Source organism: Camelus ferus, chromosome 9 (genome assembly GCF_009834535.1).
Source record: "Camelus ferus isolate YT-003-E chromosome 9, BCGSAC_Cfer_1.0, whole genome shotgun sequence".
In the NCBI taxonomy this organism is placed as follows: domain Eukaryota; kingdom Metazoa; phylum Chordata; class Mammalia; order Artiodactyla; family Camelidae; genus Camelus; species Camelus ferus.
In genome coordinates, this window is record NC_045704.1 from 68716779 (window position 1) to 68740304 (window position 23526).

Sequence of the window (23526 nt, forward strand, 5' to 3'; positions counted from 1 at the left end):
CTGCATCTAGCTCTTCAGTTTCCAACATTTATTGAAGAGGCTATCTTTCCCCATTCTGTATTCTTGGCTCCTTTGTTGTAAATTAATTGGACATACATGTATGGGGTTATTTCTGAACTCTGATCTGTTCCATTGATCTGTGTCTCTGCTTTTATGCCTAAACTGTACTCTTTTGATTTATTCATAGCTTTATAATATAGTTTGAAACCAAGAAGTGTCCTCCTCTACTTTCATTGTTCTTCCTCAAGATTGCTTTGACTCTTCAGGGTCCTTGGTTGTTCCATAGAAGTTTTAGGATTGTTTTTTCTACTTTGTGGAAAATGCTGTTGGAATTTTGATAAAGACTGCATTGAATCTATAGATTGCTGTGGGTAGTATGGACATTTTAACAATATTTTTTCCAGTCCATGAGCATGGAATATCTTTCCATTTATTTGTGTCTTCAGTTTCTTTCATCAGTGTCTCATGTCTCAGTGCTTCATTTTTTTAAGCTTTATTTATAAAGCGTCACGATATACAAAAGTAGAGTGATGGGTATAATAATACACTTCTTTTGCCTTCCTGTTGTAGAATGTTAAAACAAATCATAGAGACCATTTTTTACGTCATTCTTATCTTCTTCACTTTGTATCTAACAGATATAATCTTTAAAGATGACATTTATGTCATTACACCTAATACAATTTAAAATAAAAACATTTTCAAGTATAGTTGACATACAATATTATATTAGCTTGAAGTGTACATGATTTGACGTTTATGTACATTACAAATTGATCATAAGTCTAGTAGCCACGTCACTATGCAAAACCATTGTAATATTGACTACATTCCCAGTGCTATACATTACATCCCTGTAACTTACTTATTTTATAACTGAAAGTTTGTATCATTTATACCCCTTCACTTATTTCGCCCAATTCCACCCCCACCCCATTACTAACATAATTTCTTAATCATTTAATCTTCAACAGTAGTCAGAATTTCTCAGTTGCCTCAAAAAAGCCCTTTGTATTTTCCTTTTGAATTACGAACCAAGAAAGTCAACATCTTGATTTGGTTAATGTCTTTTAAGTCTATTTATAAGTCAGTTCTCCTTCCCACTCCCCTTTTCTTGATTTTCTTTGTTAGAGAAACTGGGTCATCTGTTCTGTACAATTTTCAGAAAATTGTACTTTTAGTGATTATGCCTCCCTGTTGTCACTTTATGTGTTCTTCATATCCTGTATTTACTGGGTGCTTGTAGTTAGATGAGGCTTGATCAGATTGAGGTTTAATTTTTAGCAAGAATATTTTGTAAATGTGCTCTGTGTAATTTCTGATGTAACACATGGGGAGGGAAATGTCTAGTTACCTCTTGTGATGTTGACATTTATCCATGGATTCAGGTGTTGTCAGCTTGATACATCCAATGTAGAGTGCTCCATCATCCTTTCGCCTAGTGGGTTTTAGTAACTAATAATTGCAGAATCTCATTGGGTATTGCAAAAACGCTGATACTCTTTTTTTTTTTTTCTCCTGTATGTATTAGTATTCTATTCAGGAAAACTTCTTTCATCAAATATTTGGTCATTCTGAAACACCCTTATTACAAGAAAAGCAAGATAGATGATCACTTAAAAAAATTCCTGATGAGTTAGTACTCTAGCATTTCCAGTGTAACTAATGTGAGTGCTTTGTTGCTGATGTTAGTGTCATTGTGAAGGCAAGGATTTTCACATTTATTTTCCAATCTTATTGTAATGATCATTTATTTAAAAATGTTTAAATTTTCTCACCTTGTGCCAGCAGCACCTCATAATACCAGTAGTTTTGATACTTGCTTTAAGTATCATTTCTTGCTCCCAAACTTTAGTTAGCCATTTCTTTAAAAAGTCTTGTGTCCGTTGGTGGGATCTGTTCATTAAGCACAATAATGTACGTGCAAAGGTGCGGATTGCTTGTAGGTTGTTACTGTTTCAAGGCCTTATCAATGGACAAAGCTAACAAAGTTTTTTTTAAGGCAAATATATTATTGTTTGTATCTCTTATACATTGAACACTAGCTTGCTAATGTTAACATCATTGCAAATATACTAGTTTTTTTTTAAATCAGTATTATATTAATATTGTAATATAGTTTTGCAATTTGTTTGCAGTTATTTTTGTCCTCAAAATGTGTTCTGCAAAGAGTATATAGTATAATTACAGAATTTTAAAGTTTATTGAGAGAATTCTGTGTGGTTCTACCAGCAAGCTGATAGGTTTGTTACATTTTATTTTGATTTTTAGGAAATTATTTTTTTCAGTTTGATTACATTTTCCAAAAGTCAAAACTGTAAAACAAGCTACATTCGTAGTAGTCTTTCACTCCTTTCTACTCTGCTTTTTCTGTCTCGTAAGTATCTATTTGCATTAATTCTTGGTTTATCTTTTATTTTAAGCAAAAGTTAATTTCTACATCCTTCCTCCCACCACCTTAGAGAAAAGGTAGCACAGTATACACAGGATTTTTATGTCTTGCCTTTTTTACTTTATGATAAATACACCTTGGAAATCACTTCATGGCTACATATGGGAAATCTTTACTTTGGACCGCTGTGTAGAAAGTGGGAGTGCCTCGATTCCTCATAGCCGGTGAGGTTTATTGTCAAGTAGTTGAGATTTTGCCAGTCTGATAGGTGAGCTGGCATCTAAACGTGGTGTTAATTTGAGTTTGTTTTTAATGTGAGCAAGATATTAAACAATTTTACAGTTTAAAGATAATTCCCATTTCATGTACTAAGAACTAATTTTATGTCCTGCCTGTTTTTTTTTATGAGTAACTGGTCTTTCTAAATTTTTATAATAATCTGTATTTGAAGTTTAGGTTCTCTTTCTGACCCAAGTTTTTAGGAACTACTTCAAAATTTTATCTGAATAAACTACAGCAATTGAGTTATTCTATTTTGTTTTCCTCTTCAGATATCCTTTTGTGTTTGCTCAGATAATATGACCTGTATAATTTCTTCTTTATGGAACTTACTGAGGTATTCATTACATAGTATGTGATCTTTTGTGACTTTCGTGGACATTTAAATACAGTGTAAATTGCACATAACTGACATATACATCAAGTGGAGAATTAAAAAAACTGCGGGACACTAATATACTGGAAAGCTCTGAAGCTGTTGATAAAATAAAATCCATTAATATGTGCTGATTTTTTAAAAATCAGTAAGCTATTTTATCAAATAAAAAGGATAATAGTAAGCAACACGTGGTGTGATCCTGTTTTGTATGAATATTAAAAACTTGTACATATATGTAAATTTAGGGAGAAGAATAATAAATTTTGGACTGAGAAGAACTTTAATCTTTTTGGATTTGAATTTTCTGAATTAATATTTGGAAATAATAATCAGTAGTGAATGTTACCAGTACCGTTGCATATACCTTTATGCTCCTTTTTAGCCCTCTTATTGCCCTGCCATGGATAGTGACTGCCATAAATTTTATGTCTTACTTTTTCATATATGATTTTGTCACATGTTACAACAAAAATATATTGGTTTTTTTAAACATTTTTTATTGATTTATAATCATTTTACTAAAATATTTTTTTTGAGTTTTTAAAAATAGTAGGTCTCACATTTCTGTGACTTATGGGGGTTATTTTGGTATACATGTATTTTTATTGAAGTATAGTCAGTTTACAATGTTGTGTCCATTTCTGGTGTATAGCACAATGCTTCAGTCATACATGAACATATGTAGATTCGTTTTCATATTTTTCACCATAAGTTACTACAAGATATTGAATATAGTTCTTTGTGCTGTACAGCGTGAACTTGTTTATCTTATGACTTGTGTTTTAAATTCAATGCTGTTTAAATAGCCCTATTTTTGTATGTAGTTGTATAATACTAATTGCTGTAATCTTTTAAGTAACCCAGTTTGTTACTTTCATGTGGATGGATGTCTGTCATTTAAAGTTTTTGATTTTAAGAACAATTTTTATACTTACTGGCACTTGCAAGAGTTTTTGAGAGTATATATAAAAGGATATTTGTTACTGGAATGTGGAGTATGTTAAGCTTTACGAAGTAGTACTAGGTTATTTTCCAACGTATGGTTCCATTTCGTGTTCTTACCAAGTGCGCAAGAGTTCTTGCTGTTTCAGATCCTCATCAGCATTTGGTTAAGAATTAAATTTCTTAATTTTTGCCCTTCTGGTGTATAATATCTGCTTTAGTTTTTCCTTGTATTTCCTTAATGATTCATGAGGTGTTAATCTTTTTTTCCCTCCTAACATATTTATGGTCATTAGTGTTTCTTTTTTTTGTGAAATTCTTTCAAATACCTACTTGTGTCTGTGCCTAACAAAAATTTGAATTTAACTAATTTTGTAGTTTTTTATGCATTGTGGGTATTGATTGTTTGCTGGTTATTTGTGTTACTAACATCCTCTTTTAGTTTGTAGGTTGCTTTGTCACCACTTTTGATGAATAAGAGTTATTAATTTTAATTTATAGCGTTTTAATAGGGCCACGAGTTCCTTTGCTATCCTAGTTGACATTATCAGTGTGTTCCCATTCTTTATCCACCCATTTTAACTTTTTTCTTGTTCTTCTGGATGTCTTTCATGTTGATTGTTGGAAAATCTTGAAAATAATCCCTTTTAAGTTTTTATCTGTTGTTGGGATACAATCTTTATCTGTTAAGTTTTTTTCATAGAGATTTTGTGGCCACTTTGTGGTAAAACTTAGTAGTATTTTCTGTTATGGTTAGTTGTCTTGTATTTTTTTTTTTAAGAAGTCATTACATACTCATAAATAGGAAGATACTTCTGAAAAATTTTAGTCTATTATGTTTGACTCTAATTCATCAGAAATCTTTTGAATTCGTTTATTATATTAAGTAGGGATCCAGTTTCTTTAGTCATTAAATTAAAATATGCAGTGTGTTTTTTCACACTACAGAGGTATCTATCTTAGGGTAAAGGCTAAGCTACTGTAACAAAATGCAGAACATAGTGCCATAAATAGCCTAGGAGTTTATATTTTGTAAGCAAAAGTCCTGCAGATGTGAGAAAATGGTATCAGTCTGCTGCTCTGTAAAGTTATTCATTGGCTTATCTTTTTCATCTGGTTTGCTTTGTGACTCCCTGAGCTTTTCTTGTCTGCATGGTCTGATGATGTATAATTGTTGCAGTCTTTTTTTTTTTCCCCTGTTGATAATTCTCACCCAGAGTTTGCTTGTTTTGTTGCCTTTGTTTTCAAAAGATCAGGTTTTGGTTTTATTGATCCCTATTCAGTGTGTCATTGTTATATGTATTTCATAGGTAGGGATCACTCATGCACTTCCTTGGCAACACCTTTGTTTTCAAGAAAGCCAGGAATACTCACATGAGTGAGAATCTTCCTTTCTCTTTGAAAATCTAGTTTTCCTGAGAAAGTTGATAATTCATATCCTTGTCCCATGTCTTTCTGTCATGGTTCCCTCTTCTCTAGAGGAGAAACTAGTTTCATTGCTTTCAGTCCTAAAGACTGTCGGTGCCCAGGGACTGTTAGCCTCCCGTCTTGCTTGCTTTCCTGATAGTTCCAGCAACTCTTCCATCTGGGAGAGATAGATGGTAGTTGAACCATCATGATGAACAGAATATCCAGTAAGCAAGGAAAGAGAAAAGGAAGCAATTTCTGTTACTGGAATGAATGCCAAATGTTTAAACTACTTTTTTTTCTCACTTATTTCTTTCTCTTGTTGATACATGGATTATATTTTCCTAAGTGTCTTTTTGCAATGCTAGTTTTAGTGAAATCGTCATTGTTAGTACCCAGAAGGAAAAGTTTCTGTGGTCAGATTTAGATAGACAGTGCCCATCTATCTTAAAACTAAATCTTTTTAACTGAATCTCAGATCAGTTGCTTAGATGAATTCAGTTTTTTTAAAAAATACATAAACGTGTATTTGGGAATAGTACGGTGAACACCACTGTGAGCCAGGCACTTTGCCTGAGTAATATAATATCTCATCTCAAGGATTATGATACAGACGTTATTTCTTATTTTATAAATGAGGAAGTTAAGGCTTAGAGTAGTTAAGCAATTTGCCAGTTACATGGTTAGTAGGTGGAAGTGTAACTACAGAACCTTTTTTTTTCAATGCCATATTGCATACTTGTCACAAAAACAAAGAAAACTAGGTTAATCCATCACATCAGTTGATTGACTAAAATAGAACTACATGATCATATTACTAGACTGATAAAAAGCTTTTGACAGAATTCAGCACCCATTCATGATAAAAATTCTCAGTAAAGTAGGAATATAGGGGGACTCACTCAACTTGACAAAGAACATCTACCATAAAAAGTACAATTCACATCATGTTAATGGTGAGAAATTCAGTGCTTTCTCACTAAGATCAAGTACAAGGCACCATGTCCCCTCTCATCACTTCCATTTAACATCTTCCTAGAAGTCCTTGCTGATGCAATAAGGCAGGAAAAGGAAAAGGTATACAGATTGAGAAGGAAAGGTATGTATCTGTTGTTTGTAGATGACATGATAGTCTATAGAAAATCCAAAACAATGGATGAAAAAAGCTCATGGAACTAATAAGCAAGTTTTGCAAGATTATAGGATACAAGGTTAATAAACAAAAGTCAACTGCTTTCCTGCAGTGATGTTGAACAAGTGCAATTTGAAGTTAAAAGCAAAATACTGCTTACATTAGCACCCCCAAAACTGAAATACTTAGGTATAAATCTAACAAAATATAGAAGATCTACATGAGGAAAACTACAAAACTCTCATAAACGAATTTGAAGAACCAAATAAATGTGGATAGATACTCCATTTTTATGCATAGGAAGACTTAATGTTGTCAAGAATTCAGTTTTTCTCAAATTGATCTGTAGATTAAGTGCAATCCAAGTCAAAATTCCAGCACGTTATTTTATGGTTATCAACAGACTGAATCTAAAATTTATATGGAGAAGCAAAAGACCCAGAATAGCCAATATGCTATTGAAGGAGAAGAACAGAGTTGGAGGACTGATGGTACTCAACTTCAAGACGTACTATGAAGCTGCAGTAATCAAGACGGTCTGGTTTCGATGGAAGTATAGACAGGTTAATTAGTGGAACAGAATAGAGAGCCCAGAATAGAGCCTCCCATAAATCCAGTCAGTTTGTCTTCCGTAAAGGACCAAAGGCAATACAGTGGAGCAAAGGTAGTCTCTCTGACAAGTGCTGCTGGAACAACTGGACATCGTCATGCAAAGAAGTGAATTGAGGCACAGACATTACATCCTTCACAAAATTATTTCAAGATGGATCATAGACCTAAATATAAAACACAAAACTATAAAACTCTTAGAAAATAACAAGAGAAAATCTGGATGACTTAGGTATAAGGATGCCTTTTTAGATGTAACACCAAAGACATAATCCATGAAAGGAATAATGTGATAAGCTGAACGTCATTAAAATCAGTAACTTTTGCTCTGTGAAAGGCAGTATCAAGAGAATTAGAAGACAAGCTCCAGATTGGGAGCAAATATTTACAAAAGATTCATGTGATAAAGGACTGCCACCTAGAATATACAAAGAACTCTTAAAACTTAGCAATAAGAAAACAACCTGATTAGAAAATGGGCCAAAGACCTTAACAGACACCTCACCACAGAAAATATACAGATGGCAGATAAGCATATGAAAAAATGATCCACGTCATATGTTGTGAAGGAAGTGCAAACTAAAACGAGAGACAGCTTATTAGAATATCCAAAATCTGGAACACTGGCAACGATCAAAGCCCATGAGGATGTGGAGCACCAGGAACTGTAGTACATTTTGGTGGGAATGCAAGATTGCATAGTCACTTTGGAAAACAGTTTGGTTGTTCTTACAAAACTAAACATCCTTTTACAATACGATCCAGCAACTCCTTGGTATTTATCCAAAGGAGTTGAAAACTTATGTATACACAGAAACCTGCACATGGATCTTAATAGCAGCTTTATTCATAATGGTCCAAACATGGAAGCAACCGAGGTGCGCTTCAGTAGGTGAATGGATTAATAAGCTGTGGTGCATCCAGACAGTGGGGTGTTTATCAGCAGTAAAGCAAAATGAGTTTTCAAGCCATGAAAAGACATGGGAGTACCTTAAATGCACGTTACTAAATGAAAGAACCCAGTCTGAGAATGTTACAGGCTGTGTGATTCCAGCTATTTTCTGGAAAAGGCAAAACTGTGGAGACAACAGAAAGATCAGGGGCTTGGGGGTGGGGTGTGAATGTGGATGAATAGGCAGAGCATAGAGAATTTTTAGAGTAGTGAAAATACTCTGTATTATATTATAATGATGGCTATATGTGTCATTACATATTTGTCCAAACTTACTGAATGTACAAAATCATGAGTGAACCCTTAGGTAAACTGGACTTTGGGTGATTGTGCTGCGTCAGTATAGGTTCATCCTTGGTAATGAAGGTACCAAACCGGTGGGGGATGTTGATAATGAGGAAGGCTGTGCATGTGTAGGGTCAGGCAGTATATGGGATATCTTTCCCTTCTCAATTTTATTATAAATCTAGAAGTGTCCTAAATTTTTTTTTAAACTAGGAAATATTTTTCTTGTTGATAGTGAACCAGTGATGCTTATCAGCCGTTCTTAAACTTGAGCATGCGTCAGAAGCAACTCAGGATTGCTGGGCCTGCCCCCAGCGTTTTATTCAGTAGGTCTGGGATGGATCTGAGGACAGAGATTGCTAACAAGTTTCCAGGTCTAATGCTGGCCTAGGGACCACACTTTGAGAATTTCTAAAGTATTTAATTCTGTATATCATGTCCTTATAAAACAGGGCCAGCTGAATCTTCCATACTTTGATAAAAAATTAAACTTGATACAAATATGATACCAACATGACTTGATAGTATGTTTTAATTTTTCTCATGCATGTATTTCTCTGAGCATGATGCTAAGGGATAGAAAGCTTTGAAAACAGCTAGGGAGATGATGTGTGAATGTTTGTTTACCATTTTGAAGTTATAATACAACTTATTAAATGTGAGTTTAAACACAAATTAGCATAAAGTTTATGGTTAATTTGGATTTTTTTGGACTTTATGAAATGCTTTGGTAAATTGTCTCCTTTATACATTTTTTCCATTTTGGTGGTTGCATTCAACTTTGTACTGATTGATTGTTTAAATCAGCTAGTCTTGATTTAGTTATTTTAAATATTAATACCCATGTATGTAAATATACACATACTTAAAATAGGCAAAACAAATGATTTAGCTGTTTTAAATATTAGTCTGTTCACACATACTTTTGTAAATACACAGATTTTTTTAAATTGCTGAAGCAACATTGGCTGGTTTGAACAGCTGTGCGGTTCTGCGACCATGTGACTTACAGCCTTTTCTCTAAAAGAATTAAAGACATGATTCAATCTCTTTTTATATTGGCAGAAAGAAATTTCTCATTCCATCGATTTTGCCTTTGCTTATAGTGTTCTAGATAGTGAAGTATATACCTAATTGTTTAATTTGAATGATGGTGCTAACAGTGAGTTGTCCAACTCACCAGTGTAAAGTTCTCGTTTTCTAAATACCTGAGTTACCTGGATGAATAAAGGGCTCTGAGGTTGGAGGATTCACAGAATGTCTGTGAGAAAGTCTGGCTGCTGTGACATTAGTTTGTTTATTTAAAAAAAAAATGATGTAATTCTCCAAAGCTTTGATTATGGAACCTAGTCATTTTTCCTATCGTCGTTTGGATTTGGGTGAAAGAAAGGAAGGAAACACTGTCGATTTTGTGGAAAAGGAAGAGAGATGAATAGGAAAGTGGAGTTGACTTTTTATTTTAGGGATTAAAATTTTTATTCTTAATTGTGTAACACCTGACATTGGTTTTTCAGTAACTATTTGAAAAGTTACAGGTAAGTGACAGACTTCCAGATTAGTATTTTTGAATTTAAAAGGAGTCTTACGCTATTTGTTTTTGTTTTTTATAGAGAGGATCTGACGAACTACTCTCAGGCAGTGTTCTCAGTAGTCCAAACTCTAACATGAGCAGCATGGTAGTTACAGGTAAGTGTTCCTCTCTTGTAATGAATGTTTGGGTGTCTGTTTGCCATTTTACAGGGCAGAACGTTAAAACTAAAATTGAGTGTGTTTTACCAGAACAGCCTTTAGTTTTAAATGTTTTATGGAAAGACATTTTAGATGAAATTTTACTAGAGTGTATATCTGTCAAGTGAAAAAGCCTGAAGGTTACTTTTGTGGGTAAGTAAATCTGATTGCTTTTTTTGAAAAATCACAGAAATAAAATTTTTTTCTTTCATGTTACCAGTTCCCTCACTCTCACCCTTTTTGTACTTTGTGTTTAGCTTTTATATTTGTGTATTATAGAATATTTTTAAGTATTTCTTTTCTGTCCTACAAATCCTAAAGTCTGAACTGTAAATATGTACCAAAAGATTCAATTACATAGTTGTCTTTTTGTGCAGTCTTTTTTCTTTGCTGTAACAATATTTTAATTCTTTGAATTGATTTCCTTTATGTTATTTTCTTGGAAATGTAAGATGATTTATTTAATCTTCATAATTAGAATTTTTTTCCTTTAATTTTATGTCTGAAACAATGTTTATTGTTCGTAGTATCTGTTGGTTGTTTGTAGTGTCTGTCTATAAATATAGACTAATTTTTAGACTTTAGTTTTATGATAGATGGACTAAATTTGAATCTGTTGATGACTGAATTAGTTTGCCTTATAATCTGATATTTTACATTATTTACCTAAAACCAAAGTTTCATTTTTCTAAACCCCTTCCTGAATTACTTGTTTGAGGAATTAATTATATTGGGCAATACAGAGACTGTAAAAGACTTGGAAGCAGTTAAATTTTTTTTAGGTAGCCATTGCTTATGTAAATGTACACACATACACGTCCCTGACAGTTAAATAAAACATATAATGAAGTACTTACCAAATATAGTTATAATGATGTTAAGATGAATTGGTCCACATATCATTATTACTGAATTTTCTGTGTCATGATTATAAAGGAAAATCACTAGGCCATGATTTTGATAGTCAGGGTACTATGTACAAATAATTGGGCAAATAGGATCGAATATCTATCTCTGCTTTACTGGTTTCATTTTTTTTGAAATAGTACATATAATGATTGATAATGGAAATGTTTTTAAAATTAGTGTGTAGGGCTATGACAGAGTACTGGTAGCAGCCTTTCCTTCTCTCCATCTTCCCCCAAAATCAGAAACTATAAAACTGAATAAAATACGTGGGACAGCTGTTGTTTGGAATTGATGAGTAAACAGTACAAGATCATCCTTGAGATACAGGGAGCATATGAGGTGAGAGTCGCATGAATACTTTGGCTTTTCTGCCTTGGGTACCCTGCTGTTGTAGCACAGGGGGGTGGAGCCCCAGCAGAGCAAGGAGGCCTCATTGTGATGAAGAGACTGAGATTGGAATTCAAAGCTGCTGAGACATGTGGGATTTGTGGAGAAAGACCCTGATAAAGGAAGTTGTGCAGGGGTTTGGGCATAGGTCAGAGGGAAGAATTCAGTGTGGGGATTCTCACTTCATTCAGAATTTTGAGTAATGGCAGGGCTGCGTATGTGCAGGCTAGATTCTGATGGTCTATCAGAAATGACCTGCTCTGGGGCTAAGAGCCAGAATGGCATTTCCATAGGTTGTGTGATGTGAAAAGTCAGAATGCGGACGTCTTGCAAGGTAGTGTCTCAGACGTTCAGTTGAGACTACAGAAAGCTCAGGGCTTAGGAGAAAGAATTGTACACTATAGTAGTGACAGCGTAAGTTAAGAAACTATGATAGTGTAGCCTGACAAGACATAAAGGTTTCACCGATAATTTAATTGCCTGCCTAAATAAAACAGCACCCCTTAAGGAAGACAGCATGATTCAGTCTTCCCACAGCTGTCATCCATGATATCTTGGATACCATCAAAAATAACAAATCACATGAAGAAGCATCAGTAGGAATAGACCTCAGTATGATACAGATTTTGGAATTCGCAGGTAAGTGCTGTAAATATTTTTAAAGCTATAAAAGAAAATATTGAAATAATGAGTGAACACATGGAAGAATGTGTTAAGAGAAAAGAACTATAAAGAAAGCGTAAAGAAATACTAACTGAAAAATACAGTGTTTGAAATGAAAAATTTACTGGTTGAGACTAACAGCAGATTGAAGTCAACTGAAGAAAGGTTAGTGAACTTGAATACAGTTTGATAGAAATTATTCTGTTTTCAAGAAAGAAAAAATGCATCTTTAGGACAATTAGGCAGGCTCACATATGTGTAACTGGAGTTTCAGAGAGGGGGTAAAAGAATGGGCTAAATATACATGTAATTGAAGCTGTAATAACTGAAAACTTATAAAATTTGAAGAAAAATACCAAGTTAGATTAAAAAAAACATGCTAAGGCATGTAACATTCAAATTATTGAAAACTAATAATAAAGAGCAAATCTTATAAACAGACAGGAGAAAAGATACCTCACAGGAGGCTAACACCTTGCATTGAAATGAAAGAAGAGTGCTTTAGACTGAATGGAATGACACTAGACAAAAACTTGACTCTGCAGGAAATAACAAGGAGTACCAGTAATGGAAATACATAAGCACAAATTAAAAAGGCTGTGTCTTAATTTTTTACATTTCTTTGAAAGATTGTTTATCAAAGAAGCCTTTGGAATATGTGATTCATTCTGTACATAGATGTTTATATGACAAGAGCACAAAGTGAAGATAAATGAAATTTTACAGTTTAAGTTTCCTGTATTTTACATGAAATGATAAGAGTGTTAACTCTTAACATAAGAAAATTCTGGTAAACTGAGGTTGAATATTGAAACAGTGTCTTTGAAAAGACACAAAGAGGTATAATTAAAAACTAATAGAAAGTTGGAGGGCTGGTTCAGTGTTATCAAAAGTTACTATAAAGCTTACAGCGATCAAAATTGCGTATTAGTGTAAAGAAAGATAAACAGATCAGTGGGACAGAATGGAGAGTCCATAAATAAAGCCACACAGCTATAGACAACTGGTTTTTGATAAAAGTACAAAGGCAATTCAGTGAAGGAAAAAAAATACGATTTTTTAGCATATCCATATGCCACCAACAACAGCAACAAACAACTTAGATCTATACTTCATACAAAACTCAGCTCCAAATGGTCTGTGATATAAATGTAGAACCTAAAAATTATAAAACTTCTTGGCAACCTAGATCAGATTCAGTGCAATTCCTATCAAATTACCAATGGCTTTTTTCACAGAACTGGAACAAAAAATTTCAAAATTTGTACAGAAACACAAAAGGTCCCAAATAGCCAAAACAATCTTAAGAAGAACAGAGTTGGAGGAATCATACTCCCAGACTTCTGACTATACCACACAGCTACAGTAATTGAAACAGTATGGTACTCGCACAAAGACAGACACACAGATCAGTAGAACAGGACAGAAAGCCTGGAAATAAATCCACACACTTAAGGTCAATTAATCTGTGACAAAGAAGGTAAGAATATACAATGGAGAAAGTATAGTCTCCTCAATAAGTGGTTCTGGGAAAACTGGACAGCCTGCACGTAAAAGAACAAAATGAAAACATCCTCTAACACCATCTACAAAAATAAACTTGAAAAGTATAAAACTACTAGAGGAAAACATGGGCAGAGTACTCTTTGACATAAATCATAGCAGATTCTTTCGGATCCACCCCCTTAGAGTAATGAAAATAAAAACAAAAATAAACAGATGGGACCTAATTAAACTTAAAAGCTTTTGCACAGCAAAGGAAACCCTCAACAAAATGAAAAGACAACTTATAAAATGGGAGAGAATATTAGCATATGATGCAACTGACGATGGACTAATTTCCAAAATATACAGACAGCTCATACAGCTTAATATCAAAAAAAACAAGTAACTCAATCAAAAAATGGGCAGAAGATCTAAACACATCTCTCCAAAGAAGACATACAGATGGCCAACAGGTGCATGAAAAGCTGCTCAACATTACTAATTGTTAGAGAAATGCAAACCAAAACTACAATGAGATAGCACCTCACACCAGTCACAATGGCCATCTTCAAAAAGTCTACAAATAATAAATGCTGTAGAGGATGTGGAGAAAAAGGAACCCTTCTACACTGTTGATGAGAATGTAAATTGGTACAGCCACTATGGAAGATAGTATGGAGATTCCTTAAAAAACTAAAAGTAAGACTTACCGTATGATCCAGCAATCCCACTCCTGGGCACATATCTGGAGAAACCTCAAATTTGAAAAGATACATGCACCCCACTGTTATTTTGCAGCCCTATTTGCAATAATCAAGACATGGAAATAACCTAAATGTCCATTGACAGATGACTGGATAAAGAAGATGTGTGTGTGTGTGGGGGGGTGTATGTGTGCACACACACACACTGGAATATTATTCAGCCATAAAAAAGAATGAAATAATGCCATTTGCAGCAACATGGATGGACCTAGAGATTATCATATGAAGTGAACTAAGTCAAAGACAAATATATACCACTTACATGTGGAATCTTAAAAAAATGATACAAATGAACTTCTTTATAAAATAAATAGTATTCACGAACACAGAAAACAAACTTAATCCAAAGGCGGGAGGGATGGATAAAGTAGGAGTTCGGGTTAATGTATAAAATAGATAACCAACAAGGGCCTACTATATAACCGAGGGAACTGGATAGTCAGTACCTTGTAGTGTCCTATAGTGAAAAAGAAGATAAAAAGGAATGTATATATGTATATATATGTAGAACTGAATCACTATGCTGTACACTTGAAACGTAAATCAACTGTACATCAATTAAAAAAATATAAGTTTTTGTTGGTTTGAATTTGTGAGTGGAACAGCATCCTCCATAAGCAAAAGGTTTTTAAGAAGACTGAAAAGTATATGAAAAATGATGTAATTGAACATTTCTACAATTTATATGCAACTAGTAAAAGCATTGCAACATCCATTATTGCATAAATTCTTAAAATTTATTTTAACTGTTCCTTGTTTTACATACCCAAACCAAAAGTTTCTGAATTTACCTGGGAAATGAATGGAAAGGATCATGGAATGAAGTCCGAATTATTGTACTTGGCCTTCTAAAGGATCATAGGTTTATAACCCAGAAAGACCTCGTCTTGCATACCTCTCTGACAGAGTAATAAATGGCATACATGTTTCGTAAGCTGAGGGACACACGTTTTGTGCCCTTTTTCTTTCCCAGGGTTGGGGTATTTTTATTTATGAAAGTAGGCTTAATTATATAATTAAAGAAGTCATTTCCGAATTTTATATTCTCATAGTACTATTATTTAAGATTAAGACTGTCGTAATACATAGCACTAAAATATAAGTATGTAGTAGCCGCCCTCTCTGAAGCTGTCAATAACTGAGAGGAGTATCGGATAGTATAAAGAGCGAGAATGTAAATGTTGACAATGGAGTTGGAAGAAAGGAACAGGTTCTCCTTAGGCCATTATATATTATGTGAAGCTTTTCTTTGGGGTCCTCCTGTAGTGTAGTGTGTTGAGAGCACAGGCTGTGGAGTCATACTCCCTGAGTTTTAATCCTTTTTTTTTTTGCCACTTCCTGTCTTTACCACTTGGTAGCTCTCTGGCCTTGGCTAACTTGCATAGCTGTGGGCTGTAAGTGGGGTTGATGGTTCACAATAACAACCTTAGAGTTGTGAAGTACCTGGCATGTAGGCTACCCTCAGTGTATGTTAAGTATTAGCACAAAAAAAAGTAGAATCTTATCTATCTCAAAAAAAAAAAAAGTTATCTTCTCTGTTAAAACTGTCTCCCCTACCTCTGTTTCTTTATTTTCAGCTCTCTTATTCAGCATTCACTGTCTAGAAATAACCTAACATAAATTCAAAACAAATAACCCTTGTATATCTTAATAGGCTTGGGCAGGCTTTTGTCTTTGGGGGTTCATATTCTGAGAATCCTTTGAAAAGGGAAGCCTTTTTTCTCCCTGTATGTGTTGTGATAGGTAGTGTCTATTGTGTTTTTTCTTGCCTTTTACCCAGAAGGAAAATGACTAAATTAGGAAAAACTGAAATTTGCTGTTTTGAGTTTCCTGATACCATAAGCTGTAACTCATAGGAGGACTAGGTTGAATTATGAAATGCTTGTTCTTGTTGCTCAAACAGATGAAAGAACAGGAGCACAAGCTATCAGGAATCTGTACTCAGATTGCTTTTCTAAGAAAAGGCTTTTAAAAGAATGTGCGTCTGTGTGCCAGTTATGTGTGTTAAGGTACATGTGTATTTCTGATTACCTGCTCTGATTTACATTATCATTTAGCTGACCCAGTGAAGATTTTGTGAGATAGATGCCGCAAAATACGAAATTCAGTCTCTTTCTTCTTTCCGACAAGTGTGGGTGCCTGTGCACACACTAATCTTCGTTACCTATGAAAGGATGTGTGGAGAGCTTTTTGAAGTTTTTGGTATTTCTGGAGTGAAGAAGAGCTAGATAGCAAGATTTTTCTGGTAATGTGTTCAGAAACCAGAGCTCACTACTCTTCGTGCAAAATCAACCTAAGGGGATTTTTAATTAATTTGCTGTCTGTTCATGTGTATAAACTTGAGGGAAACTCTTGGACTGTGACTATTGACACTTCAAGGTACACCTATCAAGTGAGTTCACGTATTATCTCTTGATGATCTAATAAAATCACTATCACATCACCTTCTAATCCTCTGCTAAGTTACTTTTCGTGACATTCCTCTGCTTTATTTTCTTCATAGACTTAATCACTATAAGAAACTGGTTCGTGTCCTAGGCAGTCCACCTCTCCCATTAGACTGCAGGGGAGCATCGGAGATCATCCTGCTTTCAGTTCACTGTTGTACCCCCAGAACCTAAAACAGCGCCAGACACATTTTTGATACTCAATAAGTGTTTAAAGAATCAATGTTTGAATACATTTTTAAGACACTTAGAAGATCAAGATAGTCTTAGTGTTTAATAGTGGTGAATGTTTTAGGGGATATACCATAAAGTAGCAAAAATTATATGCAAAATGAAGTATGTTTCTCCGTGTGTAAGGATTCTTCATTTTAGTTACAGTCTCGGAAGTAGTCTTTAGTTCTTAGAAGATTAAGAACCACCAAAGTACCAGTTATTGTATTGCATCTTCAGTAAATTTGATTTTTTTCATTTTGTTTTGTTTTTTGTTTTCATTTTTTGGTGAAGCTTTGGAATAAAAGGCAACTACTTTGTTGGTTAAAATATATCAGTTTACTTTAAAGCTCAGAGTAACAGAATAAGATAATTAAGTCCATGAATGATTTATAGTAGGTAGATGTTGATAACAACAAAATATTTAAGTAGAGGATTGTAAGCCATAATGTGGAATGACTGCATAATTATTTTTACCGCATCGCCTTCTTTGATCGCATTTTTTAGCATACCTTCCAAGTTGAACAATTTAGAATTTCTCAGGTAAAATTATAATCTCTTATTTTTGCTAAGTCAGATTTTTCACTTTTTTTGGTGTTTCTCTTAGTCTCTAGTAAGCTGATTGAATTGTAAAATAATTGTGTTCTATAGCCATTGGGCCATTCTTTATGAAATTGTATTTTAATATTTTTGATTATCACTTATTACTCTTCACATATACTGTTGAGAAATACAGTTGCCCAATAGTAATATAATTGATAATTTCACTTAGTAGTAATTGGTGGGTATGATTTTCTCCATTACTTTGAAAGCTCAGAATTTGACTTTTCAGGAGTTACTCAGGTATGTTCAGCTATGTTTGTAAGTTCTTTGTTAAAGTTTTTTTGTGGTTTTTTTTTTTACACAAATAAGGAAAATTAATAAAGACTTTTTTAAATGTCTTTCAGCCAATGGTAATGACAGTAAAAAATTTAAAGGAGAAGATAAAATGGATGGTGCTCCTTCTCGTGTACTTCATATTCGAAAATTACCTGGTGAAGTGACAGAAACTGAGGTTATTGCATTAGGCTTACCGTTTGGTAAGGTGACCAACATCCTTATGCTGAAAGGAAAAAATCAGGTATACTTCTTTGAGAATTTACAAAACGTTAACCCCGAAGCTATCCAGCAGGTGTGAATTAGCTATCGCCTGATTAGAAGGTGGTATATAGTAAGTTGCTTTTCTCAGAGAACATGACAGAAGTCTTACTCTGACTTTCCCTGGTAGCTGTGTTCGGGAAGCTAATGCTAGGGAGCTAAAATGAATAAATCACCATAGTTTTCAAATTTTACCTTTTGAATTCACTTTAGGACTCAGCTCTAATTGAACCATTGTTCAGTGACCTCGTGGGAAGTACAGATGAAGTATTTCTTTTATTGTGGCTTTGCTGTTTGTAATACCAGAAATCAGTAGGGACACTAGTAGCGTCTTGTCCTCTAAGCTTATTCCAGGGAAATACTTATCTGATAGCATTAGGAAAAAAATGCAGCCATTAATTCTAGATATTCTGTATTGAATAGATGCACTGGTAGCAGTAGGGCCCAGATATATTAAAAATCAAATTTTGTTTTAAAGTTTCTAATGATGCCATATAGAAGAATTTAGAGAAGTTTAATATTCTCTTAAATATAGTTAATGTTGCTAATAATCTGATACTTAATTTTTTTCTTTGTCTCTATTAAATTACACTGCTTTAAAAATGACTTGGAGGATCTCTTATGTACTCTTAAGTTAGGAGTGGTAAAATTTTGGTGCTAGAAAATGTTTATATTTTACTTCCTCTAGCCTTTGTTGGGGGAGGTATGTTTGTGGTGTGTGAAAAATCAAGTGGACGGCAAGTCTTCCATGATGTGCTCAGAGAGCTTTCTTTCGAAGTTAGCTTTAATTGTATACTTAAATTTCAATAAAAGATTTCTACTTCTACCTGCTAGGGCATCTAAATGTAACTTGAAAGGCTATATGCTAGACACTGATCTTTCTAATGAGCTAAGTAGATTACACAGACATTGAAGTTCACCCTACTTGAGTTTAATTCACAGTATTAAAATTTTTGCTATTTGAATTTCCAGGCATTTTTGGAACTAGCAACAGAGGAAGCAGCTGTTACTATGGTTAATTACTATTCTGCTGTGACACCTCATCTTCGTAATCAACCGATTTACATCCAGTACTCCAATCACAAAGAACTAAAAACAGATAATACATTAAACCAAGTGAGTATGTGCAGCACACAAATAAAATGGCCCAGAACATACTAAGAATCTCATAAACATGGTAATAGAAAATAAGAATGTTAACCATTCAGAAGATCTTTCTGTGGGCAGTTTTAAAAACTATTTTTACAGTATTTTCTTGCAGTATGTCCCTACGTAGTAAATATTATGTTAATTTATAAAAAGTATATACAGCCTGTTATTTCTGTATTTCAAGTTGGTACTGGATACTAGTTAAATAGTATTTTTTCAGAGCTTTTAAGGTTCTCTTTCTTTGTGCAAACTAAAATTTTCGTGTAGACACTGTCTAGGAGGTAGGACTTAAGCATCAGCTGTTCATATAGCTCTGCTGCTTAGACTTGAGTGTATGCAGTTCAGTGCCTTTGGTTATTTGACTTTTTATAGGTCTGAATTTCTTATGGAAAAATTCTTATGAAGATGTATTCATGGTTTTCCTGGAGAAAAAAATAGAAGAATATATGAATATATTGATCTTTTAAAAAATGATGTAGAAGATATTATTCAAAATTGATTTTTTAAGGAAAAATATAAGAACGGTTTTAGATGTAAATACATAGGACTGCAGTAAAAACTGGTCTGAAAATTTAAGCTCTTTTAATGTAGTTTTTAGCTAGTTACATCTTTCCGTTTCAGTAAAATCTAAACTGTGTCTAGCTTTTGTCTTATTCAATATTTAATGGAAAATAATTCCTTATAGATTTTAACCTTTATAAAGGGTAACAAGATATTTTGATACTTTATGAAAAATAATCTTGTAAAACTTTTTGCTTCAAAGATAAGGCTAAAATTTCAATTGTTTTTGTTTTTATAATCTGGTGATAATTTTCATTTCTTTTGAACCAGAAGTTGTACTTCTCAGAATTTATCACAAGGGCAAATAGTAAACGAAAATATTTATTCTTTATTCTTTTTACATGGAGTTTAAATAGCATTTAATATCCCAACTTTATTCTGCGTGTTAGTATTTCCAGTAAAGTAATTCATGAATGCACTCTCATTCTAAAAGATTCAAATGGAATGATGTGTAAAGGATAAAGATAAGGCATCTATAGATAGATGCGTGGTTGAGGAGGGGGAATTTGTAATTTTAAATAGGATGAGCAGTGAAAACCTCATGAGGAGGTGATGTTTGAGGACCAGACTTCAGCGTGGTCAGGGACTATGGCACTTGCTACAGACACAGGGATCAGTTAAAGCAATATTCCCTCTGTTGGAAAAGCAGTTTTTGGTAGCCATATTTTTTATTTTCAAAAGCCCTTTAATCTTCTTTGATCCTCCTTGTTACATTGCACTTGGTCATACTTTGTGACTTCACAGTTCTTTAAGAATACTGATCAGTGGTGTTTTTTTAAATACTTCACTGTATCTCTTTCACTAGTCTTAGTTGTTATGTTTATCTTGTTCTCTCTCCTCTTCCAACCCCCCCCCCCATTGTCTGTTTATATTTCAGAACGGACAGTTAGGTTTTATTGGACTTGGATGCTTTCCTCTAGAGAAATGAGGAGTTGGATACTAAGCTGTGATTCCCCCCAAATGCCAGAGATCTTTATTCTTGGCAACAGAACTCCCTTTCAAGTTCATTTTAAGGAAGCATTTAATTGCTATTGTTGTTTAATTATGGGGGGTATGGTTGAGGGTGGGGAGGAAGAGGAGTTCAGCTGTTTGTTAGCAGGACTTTCTGTTAATGCTCTTGTTTTCAGCTTCTCTCTCCTCTTGGTGTGCCTCCTAATTTCTACTCTGATTCCTGTGGCTGCCGGTGCAAACCCTGTATGCTCTGTGTTCACTACGTCTTCTGTCCATTTGGTTCCATTCATTTTCTGTGTTCCAGGAGTTTGATTAAATTATTCTCAGCTAGTGATGCCCTTCTGTCTTCAGTGTCCGTATTTATTCCATTTTGTATTCGTTTATAGGCATTTTAATAGGTTTTTGTAATAGAAGAGGCAAATGAGTGTGTCAGCCATGAATTCTTCCATAACCTTTGGTCAGATTATAGATTATCAAGTCCTGTGAATTCACTCTTCTCGGTATCTGCCCACTTTTCTTCATCTTTCTGCTACTTCAGTAGCTCTGACACAATCATACCTTGGCTATTTTACTATAATAGCTCTCTTATTTGTCTACTCTGTTACTTCTTCTTCTTAAATTCTTTCTCTCTAGTACAGCCAAGTATGTATGTGTATATACACTGTCTTTCTAGAATGCACAAATCTCACTAAGTTACTCCCTTGTAGCACATCCTTTTCACGCTCAGGATAAAGGCCATTTCTGAGATGACTGCTGTTTACATCTGAGGAATCCTCTCACCCTAGCTGCCAGCGCTTCTTATTCCAGTAGTAATTGTAGATCCTGTAACGTGGCACGCTTTCTCTTGTTTTGTCTTTTGAGTCCATTTTGTTTCTGTGCTGTCACATTTGCCTGGAATATTGTGGCCTGCTTGCCTTTGCACCATCTTTCCATCCTACCCTTCATATGCCCCATTGTTAGACACCTTCAGGTTTCCCGTTAGCTAGTTTCCTTCAAAGCTATGCTCTGATCCACAGAGTGGATTAGGTTTGGATTAAGAACCTTTAATACAAATTAAAATCACAATGAGATACTGCCGTCTACTACTATATTGGCTAAAATTGAGCCAGGTAATACCAAATGTGGGAACAAATGTAGAGAAGCTTGAACTCTCGTAAATATGTGATGGGAATGTAAATTGGTAGAATCATTTTTAAAACCTTGAAATAATCTACTAAAGCTGAGCATATACATATTCTTTGACTTAGTAAGTCTACTGATTACATACCTGAAAAAACACATACAGAAGTGCATCAAAAGATGTGTATGAGAAAGTTCATGGCATACTGTATGCAATAGCCCAAAGCTGTAAATGATCCAAATGTTCAGCAGCAGTAGAAATTGTTGTGGTATATTCATTCATTGGAATACTGTCTGGCAAAAAAAATGAACAAGCTACTGGTGCCTCCAGAACTTGGATGAACATAAAATAATGTTTACTGGAAGAAGCCAGACCAAAGTAGAACAGGTACTATGTGATTCCATGTATATAACTGGAAGAAAGAAAGCATGTATATGGCTCCTGGAGAGTTGGTAATGTTCTGTTTTTTACCTAGACTGTCCTTTCACAGATAAATTCGATTTGTGATGTTTTATGGCTTGTATGGAGTATGTATATACATACGTGCTTGTACCTGTAGATGGTATCTGCGGAAGGATACCCAGGATAATACTGGTGGGGGTGAGTAGGGCAAAGCAGACGGGGTGACGGGGTTGCAGAGGAAGCTACAGTATTGTTCTAAGTTGTGATAACTTCCATGCTTGTTATGTAATACACGAAGGTATGTAAAAATGTGCTCCCTCATGAAGAAAGGGATGCTGCAATGAGCTACTGAGAGTATTTCATTTAAATATGTATTGAGTTAAATATATTCAAACATTTAAATGAATAAATAATTGCTATAGAAATCTTTATCCCTTTTTTTATAACTATGTTCTCCATAGTAATGTAAATGCATCAAATATTTATCATGTTTCAAAATGTTGGACTTCAATTAATGAGTCACTTTAGCTAAAATACATTTATAGGTTATGTTTTATTTAATTAGTATATAAGTGATGAAGTTTGACTAGATGAGTATGTGATCTCTTTGAGTTACAAGCTGTATTATTTCCTGGTTATATGTTACATTGAAATGATCACCACCCGCCCCCCCAGCTTTTTTGAGATATAATTGACATAAAGCATTGTGTGAGGGTTAAGGTATACAACTTGTTGATTTGATATATTTATATTTTGCACAATGATTACCCACCACCACATTAGCTACTAGGTCCAGAAACATGTAACACTTCATGAATTTGGGTGTCATGTTTGCACAGGGGCCGTGCTCATCATCTCTGTATTGTTCCAGTTTTAGTGTATGTGCTGCTGAAGCGAGCACTGATCATTCTTTATTCGCATAAGTGTCCCAATTCTTTTGTGTTCTCCTTCCTTTTCATTCGTCACTGTGCTCTGTTTATATTCCTGCTCATCTGCCAGTAGACTTTTTTCAAACTATGAAGCAGTGTAGCGGTATTTGTCATTATCATATATTTAACAGTTAATTCGCCTTTACATAGGTTTTCTGACCTGAGATAAGGCAGAAAGAAAGTATTTCCTTATCAGTGAATTTTGTCAGTTTTGTCCTGTTGTTAAATAGGAAAGGCATAATAGAATAAATGCAATATTTTTGGAGCATTCAACATGAGTTAGTAGACAGGTTTCACAAAAAAATGC

General features: G+C 34.2%; 1 protein-coding gene and 1 non-coding gene across 8 annotated transcripts in view; one reads left to right on the top strand and one right to left on the bottom strand.

Annotated features, from left to right (window-relative positions):
- Positions 1-23526, top strand: part of PTBP2 (polypyrimidine tract binding protein 2) — a 70576-nt gene that overhangs the window by 13945 nt on the left and 33105 nt on the right. For all 7 annotated transcript variants that reach the window (XM_032487156.1, XM_032487149.1, XM_032487150.1 and 4 more), the window contains exons 3-5: positions 9988-10063; positions 17918-18090; positions 19080-19223. In XM_032487156.1, the coding sequence (XP_032343047.1) occupies positions 9988-10063; positions 17918-18090; positions 19080-19223 (393 nt within the window). The remainder of the gene's footprint in view (positions 1-9987; positions 10064-17917; positions 18091-19079; positions 19224-23526) is intronic.
- On the bottom strand, positions 23085-23191 carry LOC116666173. The gene has a single exon (XR_004323017.1). It is a non-coding gene; the product is annotated as a U6 spliceosomal RNA (small nuclear RNA).